General features: G+C 42.2%; 1 protein-coding gene across 1 annotated transcript; it reads right to left on the bottom strand.

Annotated features, from left to right (window-relative positions):
* Positions 1-24,876, bottom strand: hgfb (hepatocyte growth factor b). Its single transcript, XM_020480817.2, has 18 exons — positions 24,684-24,876; positions 23,234-23,390; positions 22,160-22,272; positions 21,723-21,837; positions 20,684-20,826; positions 19,939-20,059; positions 15,019-15,137; positions 13,707-13,872; positions 13,486-13,619; positions 9,176-9,269; positions 4,944-5,080; positions 4,658-4,690; positions 4,456-4,561; positions 4,224-4,298; positions 3,965-4,114; positions 3,755-3,861; positions 3,508-3,650; positions 1-3,385 (listed from the first exon to the last, which is right to left on the bottom strand). The coding sequence occupies exons 1-18, from the start codon at positions 24,730-24,732 to the stop codon at positions 3,206-3,208; spliced, it is 2,142 nt and encodes a 713-aa protein (XP_020336406.1). The 5' UTR covers positions 24,733-24,876; the 3' UTR covers positions 1-3,205.
* Between the last annotated feature and the right edge of the window lie 396 nt (positions 24,877-25,272).

Raw genomic sequence — 25,272 nt, 5'->3', positions numbered from 1 at the left:
CTTAATTCCTTTTTTTATTTTTTATTATTCATTTATCTATTATCGGTGTTCAGTAAAGTCTCGGTGAAACATAAGATATTACAGTTTTTAATGTATCGTTGGTAGGATAGTCTTAATCGCAGACTGTTTAGTTTGTTTTCCAATGATAGCACATTGGCCAATAATTCAGAGGGTAGTGGTGGTTTACCTACTCATCTGCGAATTTATACAATGCACACCGCCCTCCTCACCCTTTTTCTACTTTTTTCTTCACACTGACAAGGATTTGGGCTTTTTCTTGACAAAGCAGTATATCCTTTGCATCGGACATATTAAAGAAAAATCTTTGTCCAGTTCGAGGTGAGTTATTGCTATTTTGATGTCCAGAAGCTCTTTTCGGTCATAAGAGACGGTAGAAGCAACAGTATGTACAAAATAACAAAATAACACAGTTGGTTAGGAGGCCGTAAAATGGCAGCCCTCCCCTCCGGCGCCATTATTATTGTTATTTTATTTGACTTATAGTGAGTGCATACATTTCCATACTTTTTTATAGACATTAGTGCCTACCTTTTTATTTTCTTGTCCCATGTATGTCAGTGTTGGAGTTTTCAATATGCATGACAGACCTATGTGAGATACGCGTCAAATACATCTTCCTGCCATCCCTCGATGGATGCTTTCTGAATGGAATTGAATAGACACCTGTTAGAAGCCTAGAGGTCTACTGTTATAACGCCTGGTGATGAACGCATCAAATTCTCGCTGAAACATTGAAATTGAAATTACGCCTAATGATTGCACTCACAACCACCTAATGCAAATTAAATGAACAAACTCATTGTATGTGGGTATGGTACCATGACGTAATATACTGTAACACTAAAATATAAACACATTAAAATAGTATTCAATGATTAACTTACATTAAGATAGGAACACGGTGTACTACAGGTATATCATAGTACTGTAATATTGACATGGAGTATTCAAATTAAAAACAATATATGAACAGTAGCCTATAGTATACATGTACATATAATGTAATATTTTACAACCTTGTATAGCAGCATAAAAAATTCACATCACACATATACACACAGACACAGAATGCAACTTCACTACATTTACAAATACACACACAAAAAAGAATTAAAGCTATACTTGTTTGAGGGACCACTCACATTCACAGGTGAAATAGTCAGATCAATGTGTGATAGAGATAGAGGCTAATACTCTCACAATAACACTGAACATACAGTAGCCAACAGCTCCATTTTGATAACAGTTTGCAGTGACAGATTCTGTGAAAATTCATTTCCAGAGTAGATAGTTACTGGATGTCTGCCAGAGGCTGAGGGAGGTGAGGGAATATAACTCACTCTGATAGAATTCACAGAACCCACTCGGACACACACGCACATACAAACACACACACACATAATCAGTCATACTGATTGTGTGTGTATCAAACAGAATACATCACTGCAGGAAGAGAGAAGGGGAGAATAGATGACAAGGAGAGTTAAAATTGATAGAAAGGAGAGGGAGAGGGTCAGTGGAAACTGGAAAGCCTTGTAGCTGCATACCCTTTCACCTTTACAATACATACACAGAAATAAAACATATTTACACATACATGTATTTACCTTCAATGGCTTCATGTTGATCTTTCCGTGTTCCTAAAAAGGCCAACGTCCCCATCCTCTCACAGGTCTATAAGACCCATATCACATTCAGCCTGTCAGATTTACACTCAGACAACTATTTACACTGAGACACTTATAGGCATAGTACAGCAAAATGCCCTCAGATGTACAGATCTGGGTTGTTCCACGAAAAGAGAGCCTTTTGCTTCCCTTTGATATTAAAGTAGAAATTGTGCACCAATATTGCATTTTGAAAGTCTGTTACATTAAATGAAGTGCCCTTTAATATAGACCACATGGAGAATTCCATATGTCAATATATTCAATATATCAGATTTTTATATGAATTAAAGACTTGATAAAGTCAGCCTTTTTACATGTTTTTTCATGAACCCTCTGTGACTTCTAGGATGATTTTAACCCCCTTAACCACATTTCTCCATGTTTTCACCATCATTGTAAAGCCCTAGTTATTTTTGTTGCTTTGTAAAGTCATTTCTGAAGATTATTATTCATTTCATGTCATTTGTGATTCATTTACCTCTGTCCCTCATTTTAAGGTCAAACCTGTTATGTGAATTGAACTCTAATTTTAATATGGTGAAACTATTCCTACATAAATATTTTAATCAACAGAAACATTGAACATCTAATAGTCAAATCATAATGTAAAAGCAGGTGAGCTGGTTATACTCTTTTTGGCAATTTTCTGGTGTTTTGTGGTGGAAAACTGAGCCGGTCAAGCATAACACGTGTTACCCATAGATAGACAGGCTAGAAATCTTTTAACAATTTAAAACATTTTGTGAAGCTGGCATTCAATTGACGCTTCCATCCCCCTTTCACAAGGGTTTTATGGCTGATTTAAGATGAAATCATCAACCCCTTTTTTTATTTAACCTCTTGAGATGGGGAATTTTTTAATTTTTTAAGTTGAACATGTGCTCGTTGTGCCCGAATGTTAAAATTTGGTCAAATGAAATGTTTTACACTTCTCAAAAGGCACCGAATTGGTGGAACGACCCAGCTGTATTTTAGTTCCCTTGACAGTGCCCTACAGAAGCACACTACAGAAGTGGAGAGCTGCTGCCTTTTGGTTTTCAGTACATTCAAGTAACGTCCGGAATCAAGTGTTTTCCCACTTTTACCATCTTATCTACAGCGTCTTTCTGACTCCAAACCTTACCAGCTTCAGGACATGGTCTTTGGCCGACAACATATCCACACCTCTGTTGTCCTTAGTAGCATGTTTGTAACAAAACATATTTATATTATCTAAAGATCAATCCAGCAGTCTTATCAACGCAATTATGTTCCACTCCACAGCCCATGATGAGTCTTTTAGCAGTCCAACATCAAGTCTGGAGTTGCGTCTGATATCTACAATACGGCTGGATTTCCCCCCCTTTCAAAAGCACAAGGACCCTTACTGGACTTACACGTATCTATATCAAGGTGGTTCTAGTTGGTCAGATCAGGGTAAGGGTCAGGATAGTGTCTGAAGATCTTATGGATCCACTGGTTGTAGGATGTCTCAAGGTTGGGTCTCTAGTTGATGATGGGATAAAGGTTTGTCTCTAGTTGATCTGAGGTTCAGGGTAGTGTCTGAACACCTTGTGGATCCACTGTGTGTAGAAGGGGATGTTGATGAAGATGCCAGGGCGGTTGGCACGGGCACAGCCTCTGCCATGGACACTGACTCCCACTATGACCCTGCTCTCTCCTTCCTGGCACACTAAGGGGCCGCCATAGTCCCTCTGACGGAGAGAGACATAAAACATATGTTAATAAGGACATACAGTACTCTCCTGGTGAGGGCAAACTCTGTTCAAGTGTTTCAGTGCAGAACATTTCATTAGCAGTTCACCGGCCTCCTTACCTCACAGACCCCCTCATCCCTCCTCCCCCCAGCGCAGATCTTGGTGTCTGTGATGTGGAGGTTCCCTCTGTGTTGTTCTCTACACCTCTCATTACTGACCATGGGCAGATGGACCACCTTCAGAACACCCTCATGACCCGTCCCTGAGCGAGAGAAGGGGGGAGATTTTGATCAGTAGAGCTAATGAATAACCAGTTCCTTATCTAGATGATAAAATCCTGATGGGTATGACGGTATGTGTGTGTACCTTTGGTTTCGCCCCATCCATACATGCTACACATCGTACCCTCAGCAATAGAGCACCCAGCCACCGGCAGCTGAATGGTGTGAACACTGTCTGCAGGGAGGGCAGGCCTTACAGAGACAAAGACATAATCATATCAACAAAAAGTTATTTCAGGAGTAGAACTATGTAAAACGACCAGCTGTGTTTGTATATTTCTGTTTATGCACTCACTTGGCCAGCCGTATGAGGGCCAGGTTGGAGCCCTCAGGACCACAGACCACATGGGAGATGGAGACTTCCTGTCTGAAGGAGCCGTTAGGAGACGAGCCACGGAGGTCTGACACACCCAACCAAACACGGTACTCACTCAGGTCTGGAACACTGGTTGGAGACAGGTAGATGTAAGTATAAGAAAAAAATAGGTACAGAGGAAGAAAGGAATAGAGCTAAAATTGAATATTGAGAGGGAGAGAGAGAGAGGTCCAGTTACCATGAGGAGAAACACTGTCTGTCAGTGAGAACCCACTCCTCCCGTATAAGAGAACCTCCACACCAGTGACTGGACCTGGTGAAGAAACACAACACACATGATATCACACACTGGGGATGGACCTTTGCCAACTCTAACACTGGGACAGATGGTCTATTCATCTGCCACAAGAGCAGTTTACACCTATATAATACAGAGATGCAAAGCCAATTGTGTCTCTATGTGCGGTTACCCTTTCTGTATGCTGACCATCCAGCTTCCGTCTGTAATGGCAATTGGAGCTCCTCCTACTATCCTGGTCCTCTTATGGATGAAACACAACACCTTGGACACCTCCACTGACAAGTTGAGAAAGAGGAAACTATGTTGAAAAAACATGGTTTACCCGAAGAGGCACAAGATGAAAACCAGAAGGCGTGAGTTGAAGGACTGACCTCTCTGTGGAATGGTGTTCTCTGATGGTTCACCTGTATGACAGAGGATGAAACACAAGATGGAGGTCTCAGGTCTCTCAGGTCTCAGTGACAACACAGTGATGATGCCACTACAGCAGTTGTGTGTGTGTGTGTGTGTGTGTGTGTGTGTGTGTGTGTGTGTGTGTGTGTGTGTGTGTGTGTGTGTGTGTGTGTGTGTGTGTGTGTGTGTGTGTGTGTGTGTGTGCGTGTGTGTGTGTGTGTGTGTGTGTGTGTGTGTGTGTGTGTGTGTGTGTGTGTGACTCACATAGTTTGATGCTGCAGTAGTCCCAGGGTATAGCAGTGCTGTTAGTGTAACACCAGGGGCCGTATGTATCTCTGTCTGGGTTCCTACAGAAACTCCCCTCCTGTCTGACAGTCAGCACCGCCGCATCTCTGTCACCACTAAACACACGCAAAGAAGAAGCGTAGAGTTTATATAACAGTGTAAGAGATAGTCAGCCTAGCATATTGAGCCTACCACAGGTGTGTATGGTTTCTCTCTCTCTTTTTCTCTCTCTCTCTCCCTCACATACACCCTCACACCTCCACTGACAGAGAAATTATCGTAATGTTTGGAACGTGACCAACAGAATTCTTTCCCAGACATTCCTGGATGATAAGAAGAGGGGAATTCAGAGGAGGACCCATCACTGACGCACAGCGAGTGTGTGTGTGAGTGTGAGTTTGAGTGTGAGAGAGGGATGATCCCTCTGAGTCTCTTTAACATAAACAATAAACCGCTGATCCCTGACTAGGGTTGAATACCGGGAAACGGGTTACCGAGATTTCCTGCCCAAACCCACTTCCTTTTCATGGGATAAATAACTGCGAGAAAACCGGTATATTATAATACATTATTTCTATGAACAGCATGATGTGAAATGGAACTGTTCAATTGTATGCCATGTCTAAATCTGTCTTCTCTATGGCCTTCTATCTGCATGCTAAATCCTTGAGTGGCACATCAGTCTAAGGCACTCAGGCACCTTTGCTGCTATAACAGCATCCACTCTTCAGAGAAGGATTTCCAATAGATGTTGGACCATTGTTGCGGGGACTTGCTTCAATTCAGCCAGAAGAGTGTTAGGGAGGTCGGGCACTGATGTCTGGTGATTAAGCTGGCTTGCAGTTGGTGTTCCAATTCATCCCAAATGTGTTCGATGGGTTTGAGGTCAGGGCTTTTTGCAGGCCAGTCAAGTTCTTCCACACCGATCCCGACAAACCATTTCTGTATGGACCTCTCTTTTTGCACGGGCATTGTCATCCTGGAATAGGAAAGGGCCTTCCCTAAACTGTTGCCACAAAGTTGGACGCACTGAATCGTCTAGAATGTCATTGCATGCTATAACGCTAAGATTTCCCTTCACTGGAACTAAGGGGCTTTAGCCGATCCATGAAAAACAGCCACAGACCAAATGTTACAGTTGGCATCTTGCATTGGGGCGGGTAGTGTTCTCCTGGCATCAGCCAAACCAAAATTAGTCCGTAGGGCTGCCAGATGGTGAAGCGTGATTCATCACTCCAGAGAAGGCATTTTCACTGCTCCAGAGTCCAAAGGTAACGATCTTTACACCACTCTAGCCGACTCTTGGCATTGCGCATGGTGATAATAAGTTTGTGTGCGGCTGCTCAGCAATGGAACCCCATTCGATGAAGCTCCAGACAAACAGTTATTGTGCTGACATTACTTCCAGAAGCAGTTTGGTAGTGAGTGAGACTATTTTTACGCGCTACACGCTTCCGTACTAGGCGGTTCCGTTCTGTGAGCTTGTGTGGCCTACCATTTTGCGGAAGAGCCGTTGTTGCTCCTAGATGTTTCCTCTTCACAATAACAGGACTTACAGTTGACCAGGGCAGCTCTAGCAGGGCAGAAATATCACAAACCGACTTGTTGAACACATATCCTGCACCAGCATCGCATGTTCTCTCCGAGCTTCATTGAAAGAGGTTAGTAATTCCAGTCCTATAATACAGTATAATACAATACAATACAGTACAGTAATACAATCCACACTCAAAAATATTAGCCTACTGGAGCTTAACACATTTATAAACCAAAGAGAGCATAGCTACATTTATGGCCTTTTATGTTTTTCTGTCATGCTTAATGTGCGGTAGCATAAACAGTATATTATACAGTGCATTCGGAAAGTATTCAGACCCCTTGACCTTTTCCACATTTTGTTATGTTACAGCCTTATTCTAAAATGCATTAAATCAAATCCAATCCTCATCAATCTACAGACAATACCCCATAATGACAAAACAAAAACAGGTTTTTAGAAATGTTTGCAAATGTAAAAAAAACACAAAAAAACAGAATACCTTATTTACGTAAGTATTCAGACCCTTTGCTATGAGACTCAAAATTGAGCTCAGGTGCATCCTGTTTCCATTGATCATCCTTGAGATGTTTTTACTACTTGATTGGTATTCACCTGTGGTAAATTCAAATGATTGTCATGTTTTGGAAAGGCACACACGTGTCTATATAAGATCCCACGGTAGACAGTGCATGTCAGAGCAAAAACCAAGCCATGAGGTTGAAAAAAATTGTCACTCTGACAGAGCTCTAGAGTTCCACTTTGGAGATGGGAGAACCTTCCAGAAGGACAACAATCTCTGCAGCACTCCACCAATAAGGCGTTTAAGGTAGAAAGGCCAGACGGAATACACTCCTCAGTAAAATGCACATGACAGCCTGCTTGGAGTTTGCCAAGTTGGTACCTTAAGGACTTTCAGACCATGAAAAAAAAGATTATCTGGTATGATGAAACCAAGATTTAACTCTTTGGCCTGAATGCCAAGAGTAATGTCTGGAGGAAACCTGTCACCATCCCTGCGGTGAAGCTTGGTGGTAGCAGCATCACACTGTGGGGATGTTTTTCAGCTGCAGAGAATAGGAAACTGGTCCGGATCGAGGGAAAGATGAACGGAGCAAAGTACAGAGAGATCCTTGATGAAAACCTGCTTCAGAGCGCTCAGGACCGCAGACTGGGGAGAGAGTTCACCTTCCAACAGGACATTGACCCTAAGCACATAGCCAAGATAGCGCAGGAGTGGATTCGGGACAAGTCTCTAAATGTCCTTGAGTGGCCCAGCCAGAACCTGGACTTTAACCTGAACGAACATCTCTGGAAAGACCTGAAAATAGCTGTGTAGCAACAGTCCCCATCCAACCTAACAGAGCTTGAGAGGATCTCGAGACTGTAATTGCTGCCATAGGTGCTTCAACAAAGTACTGAGTAAAGTGGCTGAATACTGAGGGAAATATGTAAATTCCCTTTTTTATTTTTAATACATTTGCAAAAATGTCTTAAAACCTGTTTTTGCTTTGTCATTATGGGCTATTGTGTGTAGATTGATGAGGAGAAAAAACTATTTAATCCATTTTAGAATAACGTTGTAACGTAACAAATTGTGGAAAAGGTCAACGTGCCTGAATAATTTCCGAATGCACCGTAAATGCTGTCTTGGATAACTGCACAATCTTTTACACTCTTTTGGGAATGGACTCTTAAAATGTCTTTAATGTATGGCTCATCAAGCTCAGGTAGCATCATGCTTGAATTTTCATGCTGATTCATGCTCTAATCAAATTTAGACATATTTATATGCTTTATATGTTTAGAATGACACTTCCGGTTTTGACTGGAAATACCAGATCACCCGGGGGAAAAGTGATTCATTCTCGGGATGAAACATTTGTAAATAACGGGAAAATATTAAACTCTATTCCTGACCTCTGACATCTAACCCCTGGGTGGGAGCCAAGCAGAGGAGCTGTTTGGATTTTAAGTGTTCCCGAAAAATGAGGAGGCTCAGGTTCAGAGGTGAGGTTCAGAGGTGAGGCTTGAAGCATGTCCCCCAGATGCTTTCACACACACACACACACACACACACACACAAACACACACACACACACACACACACACACACACACACACACACACACACACACACACACACACACACACACACACACACACACACACACACACACACACACACACACACACACACACACACACACACACACACACACACACACACACACACACACACACACACACACACACACACACACACACACACACACACACACACAGCATATGTTTTCCCTAACCCCTATCTCTAATTCTAACTGTAACCCTAGATCTAAACCTAACACCTACTGTAAGCTTAAAATAGCCTTTGTCTTTATGGGGACGTGGGGAATGTCCCAACGAGGGGGTCAACTACAGGTTAAAGACGCACTCTCAAACGTTTGTATGATTTCAGACAGTAGTGCTCACATGTTTACTACGTCATCAAATTGTGTATTACGTCATCCATTTTGTTTGATATGTCAGGTCATGCAAAAACAAAAAGTGTTTTTGGGACACTTCATCCATTTACATGCGAAATGCATGTGGTTTTTCCATATAGGTAGGGCACTCCCTCTGGCATCCACCCACACACACACACACAAAGATGTGTAGTGTGTGGTTTTGTTACCTGTTGCTGTGGTCACTCCAGAGGGAACAGGGAAGACCTGACCTGGTCCTGGAAACCTCGCCTCTGTAGTTCTCTCCACTACCCGTGTAGCAGTCTGAAACACATACATGAGACCAAGCTAATGAAATATGAAAACATATTTATGTTAATGTAATAAAATATTACAAACCAGCCCCTAATATTACGAACCAGCCCCTATATTAGGAAAACTATACTGATCTCTGTTGTCCTGACTGGTAGTCCACAACATGACTGTTCTGGACCTGTTAGTTGTTTAGCACCACCTAGTGGCAGTTTATGTGCAGCAGTGTAGAATTTACCTGTTTGTGTCATGTGACAGGAAGCAGTTTCAGATGTGAAGCAATGTGTAAGTGTGACAGAGTAGTTACAATCCTTCAACATCATTCTTTATAAGCTTCATATGATGCAATGTCTGTAAGTACATGTGTTTATTAACACAAGATAAATGTTTATCACATATAATGTTCATGTTTCTGTAAAATATGAATAATTGAGTTAGCTGTTAGCTACTTTGCATTAGCTTCACTGCTATTTCTCCCTAGGGACACCTAGCTTAGCAATATCAAGCATACAGTTGTATTCTAGTAACTTTATTTTATATGTGGCTCTAGATTGAGTACTCTTATTCCTTATTTCATACATTTAGTAAAGTTAATGTGGATGACATTCTGTGCTCTATATTACTGTAACTGAAAACATGTACTTTTGTGTTTGTTGCAGTTTCACACTGTGATTCAAGTAAACTTCCAAACCGGCACCCTGCTTCTCACTGAGTTATTTGAATGAATGCTTAGCTAACTGGATAGCTGGCTATGGGCTACTGTACATTTAGCGAGTCCAGTATAGTGAAAAGACAGGCACGGCTACTGTAAGAGAGGAACCTCCATGTTTAGCAGTAAGGATTAAAGATTTAATGGGCTGTCATCTCGGCGCAGAACAAGCCATCACGACATCGCCAGCTTAAGTCTTCCCATACATGCCACGCTTACCTCACATCATGGAGGAAATCAGTAAGGACAATTCTACGCAGAAAGATGAAAACATTAAAGAGAAACATGGAGCATTCGATTCACAGTCTATAAGTTCGCGCTCTTACAAATCATCAATCAGTTCGAGGTCATCAGCCAGTTCAAGGGCTAGTATAGTTATTGCCAAAGCAAAAAAAGTGAAAGTGGCTTTGTCTTTGGAAAGGCCAAGCTGGCTCCCCAGTCAGAACTCACTATCCCTAGACTGGAACTATGTGCAGCCATGGTGGCAGTCCAGATCGCAGAGTTGATAGTTGAGGAGATGGATCTGAAGTTTGACAGCATCACATACTATTCGGACAGCAAAGTGGTGCTTGTGTACATCCACAACCAAACAAGGCGGTGCTATGGCTACGTGAGCAACAGAGTTCAGCGTATTTGGCAATCCATGTCCCCAGACCAATGGAGGTACGTGCCCGCAGATCTCAACCCAGCTGACCATGAGTTTAGTTAGATCCGTAACAGTAGCCCTCCTCAGCAACACGACATGGCTGTCTGGACCAGCTTTTCTTCAGAATCCTGCCCTGCACTCCTCCAAATATCTAGAGTTGTTTGGCCTTATCAACTCTGCTTCCGACTCTGAGATACGGCCACAGGTGACTTCTAATGTCACTCAAGTCTCCAAGATCCTGCTGAGCTCCAAACGCTTTTGAGTGTTTCTCCAAATGGAACAGTCTCATAAGGACAGTAGCACGCTTAATCCACATAGCTCGGATCTTCTCTCAGTCTGCACAAGAGAGCAGCTGCCATGGATGGAACATCTGTCTGAAGAATCCCACTGAAGAAGAGCTGGAAAGAGCCAAAGTGTCCAAGACGAGTGTTATGCAGAGGAATTTAGGTGCATAACAGCAGAACACAGTTTTCCCACTGACAGCAGTCTACGAAGTCTGCATCTTATCGTTGACAGTGACGGGCTGCTCAGAGTTGGAGACCAAATCAAGCAATCTAAATTAGGAACAAACCATGTCAACACCATCATCAATCCAGTTCATCACCACCTGGCAACCTTACTTGTGTGTCACCGCCATGAAACATCAAGGGAGACATTTCACAGAGGATGCCATGCGAGCAGATGGACTCTGGTTGGCTGGAGCTAAGAGATGTATCAGGAGTGCACTCTTCAAGTGTGTCGTGTTCAAGAAGCTCCACGGGAAGACGGAACACCAGCAGATGACAGAACTGCCAGCTGAGCGGCTAAAGGTAGCACCACCTTTCACCTACGTCGGTGTGGACGTTTTTGGACCATGGGAGGTGGTCTCACGCCGCACCAGAGGAGGACATGCCAATAGCAAATGGTGGGTGGCGATGTTCTTGTGCTTATGCACAAGAGCTGTATACAAAGAAGTAATTGAATCACTAAGTGCTTCCAGCTTCATACATTTCCTGAGAAGATTATTCTCAATCAGAGGTATAGCAAAGCAGATACGTTCAGATTGCGGTACAAACTTTGTTGGTGCTTACTGAGGATGATGGATCAAGCTCCAGTTCAGAGAGCATGGAGAGGTATCTCCAAGAACAGAAATGTACCTGGGTGTTCAACCCTCCTCACTCATCCCATATGGGTGGTGCATGGGAGCAGATGATTGGTATTGCACGTCACATCCTCGACTGCATGATCCTCTAAAGTGGAACTTCACGCCTTACACACAAAGTCCTGACAACACTGATGGCTGAGGTCACTGCTGTCACGAATGCCAGGCTTTCATCCAAGTATCTTCAGACCCGGAATCACCCCTCATCCCAGCTATGCTCTTGACACAGAAGACTGGTGTCCCCCCTCCTCCACCAGGCATGTTCTGGGAAGTAGAACTCTACAAGCAAGAGTGGAAGCAGGTACAAAGTCTTGCTGACACCTTTTGGAAACGGTGGTGGCAGGACAAGAGCACAGATCTTAAAGAAGGGGAAGTTGTCTTAATGAAGGACAGTCAGCTTAAAATAAATAAATGGCCTATGGCCATCGTTGTGAACACCCTTAACAGCTGGGATGGGATGGTGAGGAAAGTCAATGTGAGAATTGTCAAGGAGGGAACTCTGAAGGTCTTCTCCCGGCCTACCTCTGAAGTGGTTATCCTTCTTTCTTCAGAAGACCCCAGTGGTCAGAGTTAGGTTTATGTGGGATCGTTAAAGACCCCAGGCGTGGAGTGTTCTGGACCTGTTAGTTGTTTAGCACCCCCTTGTGGTAGTTTAAAAGTACTTTGCATAAGCTTCAATGCTATTTCTCCCTAGGGACACGTAGCTGAGCAATATCAAGCATACAGTTGCATTCTAGTAACTTTATTTTATACTTCGCTCTCGAGTGAATACTCTTATTCCTTATTTCATACATTTAGTACAGTTATTGTGGAAGACATTCTGTGCTCTATATTACTGTAACTGAAAACATGTACTTTTGTGTTTGTTGCAGTTTCACACTGTGATTCAAGAAACTTCCAAAACAGCACCCTGCTTCTCACAGAGTTATTTGAATGAGTGTTTAGCTAACTGGATAGCTGAATAAGGGCTACTGTACTTTTAGCGAGTCGAGTATGACCATAAAACAACTGTCACAAAACTGTCCCAGGCACGAGGTTCCCATCTGAGTGTGAGAAAAGCACAACCCTACATAATATGAATCCCACAGAGTCCCTCACAGCTCCTCCTTTTTGATACTATCCAATGGGACATACAGTAGCTTCTTTCTCATCTCTATCCCATGGTTTATAGCTTCTATCCAATGGGACAGAGCCTCACCTCACTGTCCAATGTGTCAGAGCTAGTTTGTTTATGTGTAGTGGGCTATCATTACCAGAGTCCTACAGATGTGGGATCTTCATTTGACCAATATTGTTACAGCAAAATAATTCACAGTTGTGGAAAAAGTAGCCAATTGTCATACTTGAGTAAAAGTAAAGATAACTTAATATACATTTACTCAAGTAAAAGTTACCCAGTAAAATACTACTTCAGTAAAAGTCTAAAAGTTTTTGGTCTTAAATATACAGTACCAGTCAAAATTTTGGAAACATCTACTCATTCCAGGGTTTTTCTTTATTTGTACTATTTTCTACATTATAGAATAATAGTGAAGACATCAAAACTATGAAATAACACATATGGTATCATGGAGTAACCAAACAAGTGTTAAACAAATCAAAATAGATTCTTCAAATTAGCCACCCTTTGCCTTGACAGCTTTGCACACTCTACAGCACTCATTGAGCTATGATTGTCTGAGACCTGAAGACTTGTATCATCTCCTGGAGCTATGTTACAATAGGCTCTCACCTTGAGGTTCAGTGTTCTGTTTGCCACAGCGGGGGATGTTAGTGCAGAACGCTGTGCGAACGTTAGGGTCTGAAGTGAAGCACCATGGGAGGTCACGTCCATCTGGGTTCCTGCAGTTGTTCTCCGTCAGGTCTCTGAAACACACACACACACAAAGATAGATTCACACAAAGACAAACATATTGTGTGTAGGGCTGTCGATACAAGTGCGGTTCACTCACTTGCAGCGGTAGTTCTGGGGAACGTATGAGTGGTTGTGGGGGTACTGTGAGTCCCAGCGTTGACAGATCACCCCACTGGGTGTTACTGCTACTGACCCTCTGTAGCCCTCACCTTGACCCCAGAAACACATAGTAGTCACTTCCAACTCTACCACACTGTCTGTGGCTGAGAAAGGGAGAGAGAGAAAGAGACAGAGACAGATTAAACATAGCCATATCACCTATACCCTCTGTTATACTGAAATAGTTTCTCCTTGAGGCCAACGTGCCACTCGGAGACTGTAACAAGGACAAGGCTGACTTGGACTTAACTGCTCTATACAATACATTGTACTCAATTAGCTGATGAATTAAGTTGCAATAAGAAGGACATAATTCTGACTCAATTTTCCCAGAAATATACGGTAGCATATTAGCTGTCCAGAATCGAAACTGACAGTTTTCTGTGGATCTGTCTGAAAATAGACTGCTACTAGTAAGGATAATAAAGACAGGTACAGGGAGTAGAACAGGCCAAAACAATATAACTCTTTGTTTCCATGTCTTTCTTTCTGCCTTGGTTTCAATAACACCACTTTTAAGGGTTAGACCATAAAACTAGACTGGGTTGACTTCCAAGGCCTGTATCAGATACTACAATGAGACAAAGAAAGAGTCCAACTGAAAAGACACCATCTTGTAAAGACCGACTTCCATAGCTCCTGATTACTCAAACAGAGCAGTGAAGAGCCAGACAGAGAAAAACAAAACACACTTGCAGCGTTTAAGTGCTGTTCTCTGTCAACCTTCTATAGATAGACTCTCTTCACTTCAGCCCTCAACAAGCAGAAATATGATGACTATAGAGATGTATTTCTCTCTCTTCCTCTCTTGTATAAACAGGTACACACCCCCCCTCATCTTGTATATAACTGGAGCATAATATGTGACTTCTGTGTGTCTGATATGAGGTTTATATAGCAGAGTACCTGAGCTTTCTAAAGTGTGTGTGCACATACGTTTGTGTTTGTGTACGCATGTACTGTATGTGTGTGTCTTTGTGTGTGCATGCATGTGTGTGTGCTTGTGCGTGTGTGTGTGAAAAGTACTAGAATTACAGGACAGTTGCAAGGGCCTGTTTAGAACAATAAACAGTGAATGAAGCAGGACACCAGAGTAAAATGAGAGGGTGTGTGTTCCTTCAAACAGCATTCCTCACCCATAGCCAATCAGAGAGAGGAGGGGGCGGAATGACAGGTAAAGGACGCTGTACATTTGGAGTAGTTACTCACACCACACACAGACACACATGCATGCACACACAGACACTCACAGCAGGCTGTGATGTTGCAGTACTCCCAGAGTGTGTGTGGGTCCGTGGTGAAACACCACGGTCGTTGACGTCCATCTGGGTTCCTACAGTAGTTATCAACCAGGCCTTTATCAGGATACCTGCAACACAACATACAGAGGGAAGAGTAGGATATCAACAAGTCATTGGGACAGATAGAGATACACATGAGCAATGAGGTTAACTGGTTAACTGATTTGTTCACAGGCAGAAAGACAGATCTTTACCTTGTCAGCTCCGGGATTCAATCCAGCAACCTTTCAGTTACTGGCCCAATGCTCTAACTACTAGGCTACCTGCCGCCCTAGTCCACAGAAGAAGAAGAAAAAGACTGAAGGAAGAAAGATTACTAGAAACTAACTAGGTTTCCCTTTAATTTGTGGATTAATTGTCTGAGTAGAGAACACGCAATTTTATATGACTCAAAATGGGTCCAAATTCTACAAAGACCCAGAAAAAAAGGACCTTGTGCATGTCAGGTAAAATGTGACTCATTTCAGGAAACTAGGCATAGTTCTCTGGTCACTACTTCACAGCAGAGCCATTAGAACGTAAACTTTTTTTTAAATCATTTGTTTTTTGGCAGAAACTACTTCTGGAACAGGCAAACCTTCCCGTGGCTTAATATCTGTAAATATGAGTAAAATTGTTAAATTAAATGCCTAGTTGGTTTAGCCACAGAAAAAGACAGCAATGATTGGCTGAGATAATGAGTGGGCTGGACATGACGAGAGATGAGTTTGGATTGGTCTGCCATATACTGTAGCACGCTTCTGTCTATTTGAGCTGGTCAGTTTGCATAGATAATCCTGTCTAACGTAGCTTTTAGAACTGCGTAAGTGTTGCTCTCCACTTTCTGGAGGACCGAGTTTTGAAATCAGTGGAATTAGAGTATGATAGCTAAGGAGATGAAGAAAACACCCGTCTATGGATTACATCTTCAAACAAAGGGCAACATTGGCATCTGTGACAGGGATGATGTATACGATAGTCTAGCAAGCTACATTTTTAGATAATACACATTTCTAATTTTGGCAGAAAATTGTTTTTATTTTTAATTGTTAAAAGTATACTGTTAGCTAGCTAGCTAACGTTAGCTGGCTGGCTCACCAGCTAACATTACGTGCATGATCTTATTATTCGTAACTGTTGATAGACATAGCTGGTAAAGTCGCTTTGGCTATCTTCTCCAATTTCAGTGCACTCTGATTGTGCCAGAGTGCAGAATAACTGACAAATTAATGAACGCTCAACACCCTTTGAATATGGCCGGTGTCAGTAAATGTTGTGGAAAAAGTGTTAATTGTTGCAAGGAGCGCAGCTGCAGTCACCAACGCTCTGGATAACATAAAAAAATAGCCTAACCAGCTCTGCTAGGGTGAGTATAATGGTCAATGAGCTCTCATTTGTGTCTGGAAAAAGCTAGCTGGCTTAGGTGCTTGACTGCTGTTGTTAGGACAGAACACTTGGATCAACCCTTAAAGAGATGGGTGGGGCTAAAGCTTAAGAGGGTGTAAAAAAATGCTGAATGGGTGTAGACAACTATGAGGTCTCCAGTGCATACCAAAACATTCATAGACCATTTTCTCAAAACTGAGGTTACAAGGATCTGACCATTTTAAAAAAAGCCTAAAATTACATACCCAAATCTAACTGCCTGTTGCTCAGGACCTGAAGGACATAATATAATATTGCAGTTTAGGCCCAATGTAGATGTTGGTCACTAGATGGCAGCAGTGTGTGTGCAAAGTTTGATCCAGTGGAGCATTGCAATACTGCACACTATTTTGTATCAAGTCTGCCCAAATGTGCCGAATTGGTCAATTTATACATTTTCAAGTTAATAACTACAGAGAACATACAAAAATCATATGGTAATAAAACATGTAAGTTTACACACTCCCAGGAATGTCTTACATTATGGATCATTAGTGTAAGCTTGGATCAAGCTTACACTAACTTTCACAAATCTAGATGGCGGGGTGGATGTGGAGCCAAAGACAGCAGGTATTCAAACTGTAGAACCCAGTTCCTACATTTGAATATAAAAATGTATTTTATCAAACAAAACTATGCTACATTTTATCGATGGGAGCCTCAGGATGACAAATCAGAGCAAGATTACTGAATGTAAGTACATTATATACCTTCAGAGGCGAATGTATCAAACCAGTTGCCGTGATAAAAGTTATTTGTTGTTGTGCGCTCTCCTCAAACAATAGCATGGTATTTTTTCACTGTAATAGCTACTGTAAATTGGACACTGCAGTTAGATTAACAAGAATTTAAGCGTTCTGCCCATATAAGACATGTCTATGTCCTGGAAAGTTTGCTGTTACTTACAAAATCATGCTAATCACATTAGTGCACTTTAGCTCAACAGTCCTGGTATAGGGACACAAATCCCGTAGAGGTTATCAACTTTCAAAGCAGAATTACTTTCACATTGGTCCTCAAATGCAGTGTATGATATACCATTTTGTAGCTCTGTGTCTCTGCTTTTATCAAATGTAAAAAACACTATTCATATTTTTGCCTCATATGACCAAATCAAGGCCGTCGGTCACAAATAACAACCCAATGTTTATATCCCAGGGCAAATTAGCTAGAATCAGCAAGCTGGCTAGCTAAATGTCCATGATGGTTTTATGTGTTTCGACCTGTCCCCAAATTAATATAGTTGGTTCAGAGTTCGTTTTGATATTTCAACCTGTGTGTCCTGATCGTGTCTAGTGTGAATGAACAAAATCAATATGTGCGTGTTAGCGCACGCAGACGCACGTGCGTGCCCGGTCTAGTCAGCAGAGCTTTCGAAACCTGGTGCAACATTTGCCCATTATTCTTTAAAGAAATCTTCAAGCTCTATCAAATTTGTTGTTGATTATTGCTAGACAACTCTTTTCAGGTCTTGCCATAGAAAAAATGAATTCAAAAAACTTTAAAAAGAGCAAGGTATTGTGTTTCATTTGAAAACAGCATAAACATTTTTAAAAGCAGAATATTTCAGATCATCAAAAGTATTAATGAACAAAAACAAATGTAACATGCAACAGTTTTTATTACTGATTTACAGTTCATATAAGGAAATCAGCCAATTGAAAAACATTATAAGGCCCTAATTTATGGATTTCACATGACTAGGAATACAGATATGCATCGATTGGTCACAGATACCAAGAGCTAGGGTCGTGTATCAGAAAACCAGTCAGTATCTGGTGTGACCACCATTTACCTAATGCAGCGCGACATCTCCTTTGCATCGAGTTAATCAGGCTGTTGATTGAGGCCTGTGGAATGTTGTCCCACTCCTCTTCAATGGCTGTGCGAAGTTACTGGATATTGGCGGGAACTGGAACACGTTCTCATACACGTCGATTCAGAGCATCCCTAACATGCTCAATGGTGACATGTCTGGTGAGTATGCAGGCCATGGAAGAACTGGTACATTTTAAGCTTCCAGGAATTATTTCCAGATACTTGTGACATGGGGCCGTGCATTATCATGCTAAAACATGAGGTGATGGCGGCGGATGAATGACACGATAATGGGCCTCAGGATTTCATCATGGTATCTCTGTGCATTTAAATTGCTATAGATGAAAATGCAATTGTGTTCGTTGTCCGTAGCTTATGCCTGCCTGCCCATACCATAACCACACCGCCACCATGGGGCACTGTGGTCACAATGTGGACATCAGCAAACTGTTCGCCCACATGACTCCATACACGTGGTCTGCGGTTGTGAGGCCGGTTGGACGTACTACCAAATTCTCTAAAATGCAGTAATCATGCCAATTGCATGCTCCCTCAAAACTTGAGACATCTGTGGCATTGTGTTGTGTGACAAAACAGTACATTTTAGCATGGCCTTTTATCCTCCCCAGCACAATGTATACCTGTGTAATGATTATGCCCTTGATATGCCACACATATCAGGTAGATGGCAAAGGATCAATGCTCACTAAAAGGGATGAAAACAAATTTGTGCACAACGTTTGAGAGAAATAATCTTTTTGTGCATATTGAACATTGAGTTGGGTTACCTGAATGGTTCTAGGCAACTGGTTCCCAGACAAAAATGTTAGCAGAAGTGATGACTTTTTATAGTGCAGGTGTTCTCCATCTCATTCCTCCTGGTGATAGATTTAATATTCACCACTGCATCCCGTATCAAAAGGTTGGCTGGCCCTCATTAAAGTCCCTTAGATAAATGCATTACTCCATTTGTAATGGCCCTACTACACAAGCTTCCAACTTCCCTAACTTCATTGCTAACATATAAAAGAATGAGATAACCAACCCTGTGAACGGGTTTGGTAACTATTCAGATTCCTTGAGTCTCCATGGAATTTGGGAAATCAGCTTTTAGTTTTCATGCGCCACATTTTTGGAATCACTTATACAATTAATTACATTTGGATTCCCTGGTGCCACTAGGGCATTTTAAAACCCTGATGATAAATGAGTTCACCGAGGTGTGCATTTGTTTTGAAACATTGATGTAATAACTTGTTTATGATGGCTGTGATGTTGGTGATGTTCTGGTGTAGTGTGCTTGTTCTTTTACTTTATGGTCTCAGGGCACCATTGGAAATGAGACCATGGTCTCAATTAGGCTCCCCTGAAAAAACATATCTATATATATTTTTTTTTTTAATGTAATACTAACAGAGATTCAGAGGTGCTGAGGGCATCTTCATCACAGAGGTGAAGGGTGTGTGCGTGTGTGCGTGATTGTGTGTGTCCTGCCCCAGCAGCAGGTGGTGTGGATTAGTGTTAGACTTGTTAACACGTCTTTAATCATCCCTTTGTTTCTGTAATGAAAAGGCCCCAGAGCCTCATACTGAGAGAAAGTGAGTATGTGTGTTTCTGTGTGTGTGTGCGTGCATATGTGTGTGTTACCTCTTGGGCTGGAAGAGGTGTTTGTGTGGTTCCTCCAGGTCCCAGCGCTGACACTCCCATCCTGTCTCTGTGTGATCCATGGGACCTCTGTAGCTCTCCCCGTTACAGCTCACACACTCCACTGGACACACACAAGGGTGATATTTTAATATTCTCACATGCCATGGACATTATTTTTGCATATACTGTAATATACATAATCAACATGCGGTGCTGTACCACAAATGTTTCCGGATAATTGTCCCGTCTATCTATTTAGAATGTAATGTAAAATGAGTCAACAATTAGTGTGTGTGTGTGTGTGTCCGTCCGTCCGTCTCTCCGTCCGTCCGTCTCTCCGTCTGTTTGTGGGTTTGGTTATCTCATGTTCCAGTGTTCGTCATTACTGGAAACCTGTTTTGAAATCAACTTAACCAGTCATTTTTCCTTTGACCAGAACACACACTCTCTCTGGACAGACCCACTACATTTCCTCAGACTGAAAACAACCCAGTAGATTCCTCACTCACACACACACATCCCTGATAGTCTTGTATATTCTCATACACACCTAATCACATCACTATACATACATAAAAAAATATCCACAGAGGATCATTTATCCTGTGACAGTTTGTGTCCTTCAGTTGTAGATACCACAGCAGGCTATGGTCCAGTGCCACAGGGAGAAGGGAGAGCTCATATCTGACAGTACACTTAAATGGTATTCTGAAAAAGGAAATGGACATGCGTGTATGTGTCCTACCTTGAGAGCATTGAGGTACTCCACAGTCCTGGTGTCTGACATTGGGGTCTGTAGTGAAACACCATGGTCCTGAGGTAGCATTGTCAGGGTTACGACAGTAGTTCTCTCTCAGGTCCTTCTTCCTGTTCCTCCTTGGTAGGAAACTGGAGCGAAAGAAGGACTTCAGTTAGTGTTAATCAATACCTCCCAACATCAGGACAATATTCCCTTTCTATCTGGTGCAGAAAGTTGAGAAGCAGAAGGGAAATCTCCATTGCGTAGTGTAGACCAGGCCTGCTCCATGTGTTGTGAAACATGTGGTAGTTAAACAACACTGAGTCATACACATCTACGTACTGACTGAGGTCCTCACTAGATTGTGGTTTTGTTTGCTGAGTCACATGATCATTTGGTTTATATGGGTCACAGCTGAAACCGTTTGGAAGGCACAGAGTTAGGCAACATAATGCAACATATGGTAACGGTGTGATGGAGGTGTGTGTGCTTGTCCCAGTGTGAGCTCACTGGAGAGGAGGAAGGAGAAGAGGAGAAAAGATGAGAATGGGGAGGTAAGAGGGGAACACGAGAAGACATGGGAGGAAGAGTAAGGATGAGGAAGGCGGGGGTTGTTATGGTTGGTTGTCCTCTGGTTGTGCTGCTCTAATGAACTTCTGGCACGAGATGTCTCTGTTATCTCTCTCTCGCTGTCCTCTCCTCCCTGTCCCTCTCTATCTCACTCACTTTCTCTCTCTGTTCCCGTAACAAGGCTGCATGTCATCATCCTCTGCTACTATCTCTGTATCAGGGCTGCTGTTTGTCACAGGTTGTATACTTTATCACTAAATTAATTAGGTTTTACTACAGTGTAAACTCTCTCTCTCTCACACACATATATAAACAGTGTGACTACAACAGGAAATGATCCCTGACTGTGTAGTGTTAGAGTGAGGTCAGAGAGGACTAGTACTGATGAATAACTGGTCCCTTAGGTCTAATCACCAACTTATATATACATACACACACACACACACATGACACACAAACACATGCTCTAGCTTACTTGTGTTCGTGAGGGATAGGAGAGGCCCATGCCTGGCACTTTATTCCACTGGTTGTTACTGACCTCCTCCCTCTGTAGTTCACTCCTGTCCCTACTATGCACTCCTGCACATAGGCTACAGAGAGAGAGAAAGAGTCAACAAAGGAATGGAAAAACAGACTGTGAGTGTTTGAAAGAACAGAATCTGAAAAATATGTTTTTCTGTTTTACTCATCTGACAGAGCATGTTAAGACAGGTCTCACATCTACCATAATGCTTCATTTCACTGTTCCAATATGTGAGAATGCTAACCCAGCAACCAAACTCTGATGATACAAGGAGAAAGAGATGCAGCCCTGCTTTAGACACATAGTGTAAGCACTGCAGTGCCTTTCTACTGACGCAGAGAGAGAGAGAGAGAGAGAGAGAGAGAGAGAGAGAGAATATAGTACAATACATTTCTTCTGGTAGAGTTGGTAGTTGAAGTCGTGTTGGCTATGGATTCCTGGTGAGTTCCTGTCGAATGAAAGCCACTGGCATTTCCTGTTTTTCTGATCGTACAGAAATGCTCTAGAGAGAGAAACAGAGAGAGAAAGAGAGAGATATTGATCGATTTACGTAATATAATAATTTAACAGGCATGTTTATCCAAAGCAACTTACAATTAACATGCAGATAGTAGACTATTAACATGGTCTCAGTCTCACTGAAGAAACGTCACATTTCGAAGGCTAAGTTTAAGCATTCATTCTGAATGGTTAAATTAAGGGTTAAGTTTTGGGATAAGGAAAAAAAATTGACATAATGGTTAAGTTTTGGCATTCATTTGGAATGGTAAAGGTAAGGGTTACATTTTGGGATAGGTTTTAAACAAACAAATAAAAAAATGAGTGCCTAGCACTGAGATTGAACATGCGAACCTCAGAGCCGGAACTCATGGCTTGCGTCTATCCACCGTCCCCGTGCAGAACACCGTAGCAAACCCCAAGCTACTTGATGATAATAGTGCTCACCATTGGCCCTAGTGGCCAGTTTTGAAGTCATCTCTCAACGTCCTGCTTACCTGGACGGACGTCAGATTTCGAAGTGGATCTTGAGCAATCTGGCTGAGACTATACAGTATGTGTCCTGAATTGAAATAGGATTGACCCTTAGCCTGCTACTGCTGAGAGGAGATATCAGAGAGGACTCAGTTTGCCAGGGGAAACCTAGTCCTGCACACCAGACTCAAGCTTGCTGCTGCTGAACGACACTAAGAGAAACCAGACTTCTCATTGGAGAATGGGAGGGTATTAGACTATAGTAAGAGTTAGAGCTGCCATATTTACAATGGAGAGTTTGGACTGCTGCCAAGGAAAGCCAGGGGATGATGTCATACTGGCATGGACAATACATATATTTACCTACAGGTGAAAAACAATCCCCAGAGTAGCCAAAACATCATACGGAGATGGGAAAGTTATAGAAACACAGCAGGTGAAGCTACAGGCACAGAACCCCAGGAGTTTTTTCACAGATGTACCACACGTACCTGCAGGTGAAGAGTAGTCGCTTGTTGCGGCTGCAGCCCCGGGCACACTTCACTACGCTCAACTTCCTGCTTATAGTCTGGAGGGCAGAGTCTGGCAGCTGGACCAATCGCACACTATCGCTTCTCTGGTAGTCCTGCAATGCATTCCTCCTGCACTCTAGTGTACACACACACACACACATACACAGCATGAAATAAAGGTGTTGAATGTAGTGTCCCATGGCCAGTGAGGCTGTGTTGATGTTCCCATCAGGACTGAGACAAAACCAGCAGCATCATGATGTGTCAATTAGCCTGGTTCCACTGCCACATGACTTAATGGGATGCATTCTCTCTCTCTCTCTCTCACGTTCACACACACACACACACACACACACACACACACACACACACACACACACACACACACAGTTTCTCTCAATCCCCCTTCCTCTCTCCAGCAGGGATTGATAGACTAATTATGTTGTTTCTCATCACCACACCATGCTGTGTTGACTCATACGTGAATACATAAACAGCCCAGTAGCAGACAGTCAGGCTATGTGTATGTTTCTTAAAACGCCTGTATTTTCTTCCTCAATAAAAGTAATAGAGAAAAAAGTCTAAGTTAATATGAACCATATTATGGACAAATACCTAGTCTACACAAGTATTATCAATAGCCTGTAACAAACATGATATACTTTCCTTCTAAATAGTGAAAGCACGGGGATCAGAGTCCACGTCAGACTCTTCTAGAAGCTTTAGAATGAGTGATTATCATGAGAGAAAACCGCAAATTTACATCGTCTAAATTTCCACCAGCACATCTATAGCTGAATGGAGAGATGAGAGCTGGAGATGGTGCACGTGCTTCTACCTGAGAGGCTGCGTCTCGTGCTACAGACCGTTAGACGCAGTTTAATATATATAAAAATAGGCGGGCCGCCAAGCACACAGGGTTCTCTGGGCTTTTCAAAAATAAAATAATGTTATGCAAGTTTGCTGTAGAATCATCACTGAAAGTCTATAGAGATGGGGTTCACAGTTTCTCCATTCACCACAGAGAGCGTCGCAAAATGTTTTTGTTGTTTATTTTTACAGTTTAATTTTGTAGGAGGACAGTTTTTTTTATCTAATCAAAGCTCTTCTGCCCTGACATGTTACATTAGCAAGATCGAAGAGATGGTACTCAGTTAGAATGGAAAACTTGCTCAGCTGACTGCAAGGTAAGAGATTTTACACAGGTTATTGTGCTGTGCTGCAAAAAAAAAAAAAATCAATAAACTCCACCATTCGACATTAGGCTCAGGACCTACCTTCGTAAAATAAGATTTTATTAAATCACAAATGCAATGTAGGCTGAGATAAGTTTGGTGGGACCAGGCTGGAGAAAAGTTAAACAACTATACTGAATCTCAATAACAAGCTGCAAGGCTGAATTCCTATTACGACTGTCTCCTCAACTTACCAGAATAGTGGACAATTAAGAGCATAAAAATGATGTTGTAAATCCACATGGTTGTTTCAAAGGCTGTTCACGATATCCAAACTATTACCTATATGATATCCCAATAATAGTAAAGGTATTGCCCCCGTCGATAAAGTCCAGACGACGGTACGAAGAGACTGGGGATTTTCACTCAGCTACAGCAGAGATGCCTCTGAGTAGAAACACACTGTGTGGACCTCTCTCTCTCTCTCTCTCTCTCTCAGCGCCAGCCATATTACACACTGTCAGTTCTCCTCCCACTTTATTCCTCTCCCCCACTCACTCACTGTTGAACAATACGTTGGGTAGGTATATCAGTGGAATATCAGTGGATAAGTCCCAGTGATGACAGCATGATACACATGAGCAAAAGTATCAGAGTTTATCTCAGCTTCTATAAACAGTTCTGTCTTGATGGGTGACACACATCATCCTCAACCAGAATGAACTACCTCCTCTCCTCCATATCTCCTGGGACTTGTGGAATCACCTCGCCTCCTTTATAATCGATCTCATACACACACTATGCATCTTCATTTTTATCTCTCTCTTTTTGTAGATGACTAAT

This window comes from Oncorhynchus kisutch, linkage group LG4 (assembly GCF_002021735.2).
Source record: "Oncorhynchus kisutch isolate 150728-3 linkage group LG4, Okis_V2, whole genome shotgun sequence".
Taxonomy (NCBI): domain Eukaryota; kingdom Metazoa; phylum Chordata; class Actinopteri; order Salmoniformes; family Salmonidae; genus Oncorhynchus; species Oncorhynchus kisutch.
Note: the sequence above shows the minus strand (reverse complement) of the source record. Positions and strands in the feature narration are given on the sequence as shown.

What these genes read in the sequence shown, in the direction of transcription:
- hgfb (XM_020480817.2), bottom strand. Translation starts at nt 24,732, where the DNA reads ATGTGGATTTACAACATCATTTTTATGCTCTTAATTGTCCACTATTCT. An exon ending in ACAGAACACTGAACCTCAAG is followed by an intron (nt 9,270 to 13,485) that starts GTGAGAGCCTAT and finishes TATGTGTTTCAG; the next exon opens with ACTGCTACACGGGTAGTGGA. An exon ending in GCCCTCATACGGCTGGCCAA is followed by an intron (nt 3,862 to 3,964) that starts GTGAGTGCATAA and finishes TGTCTCTGTAAG; the next exon opens with GCCTGCCCTCCCTGCAGACA.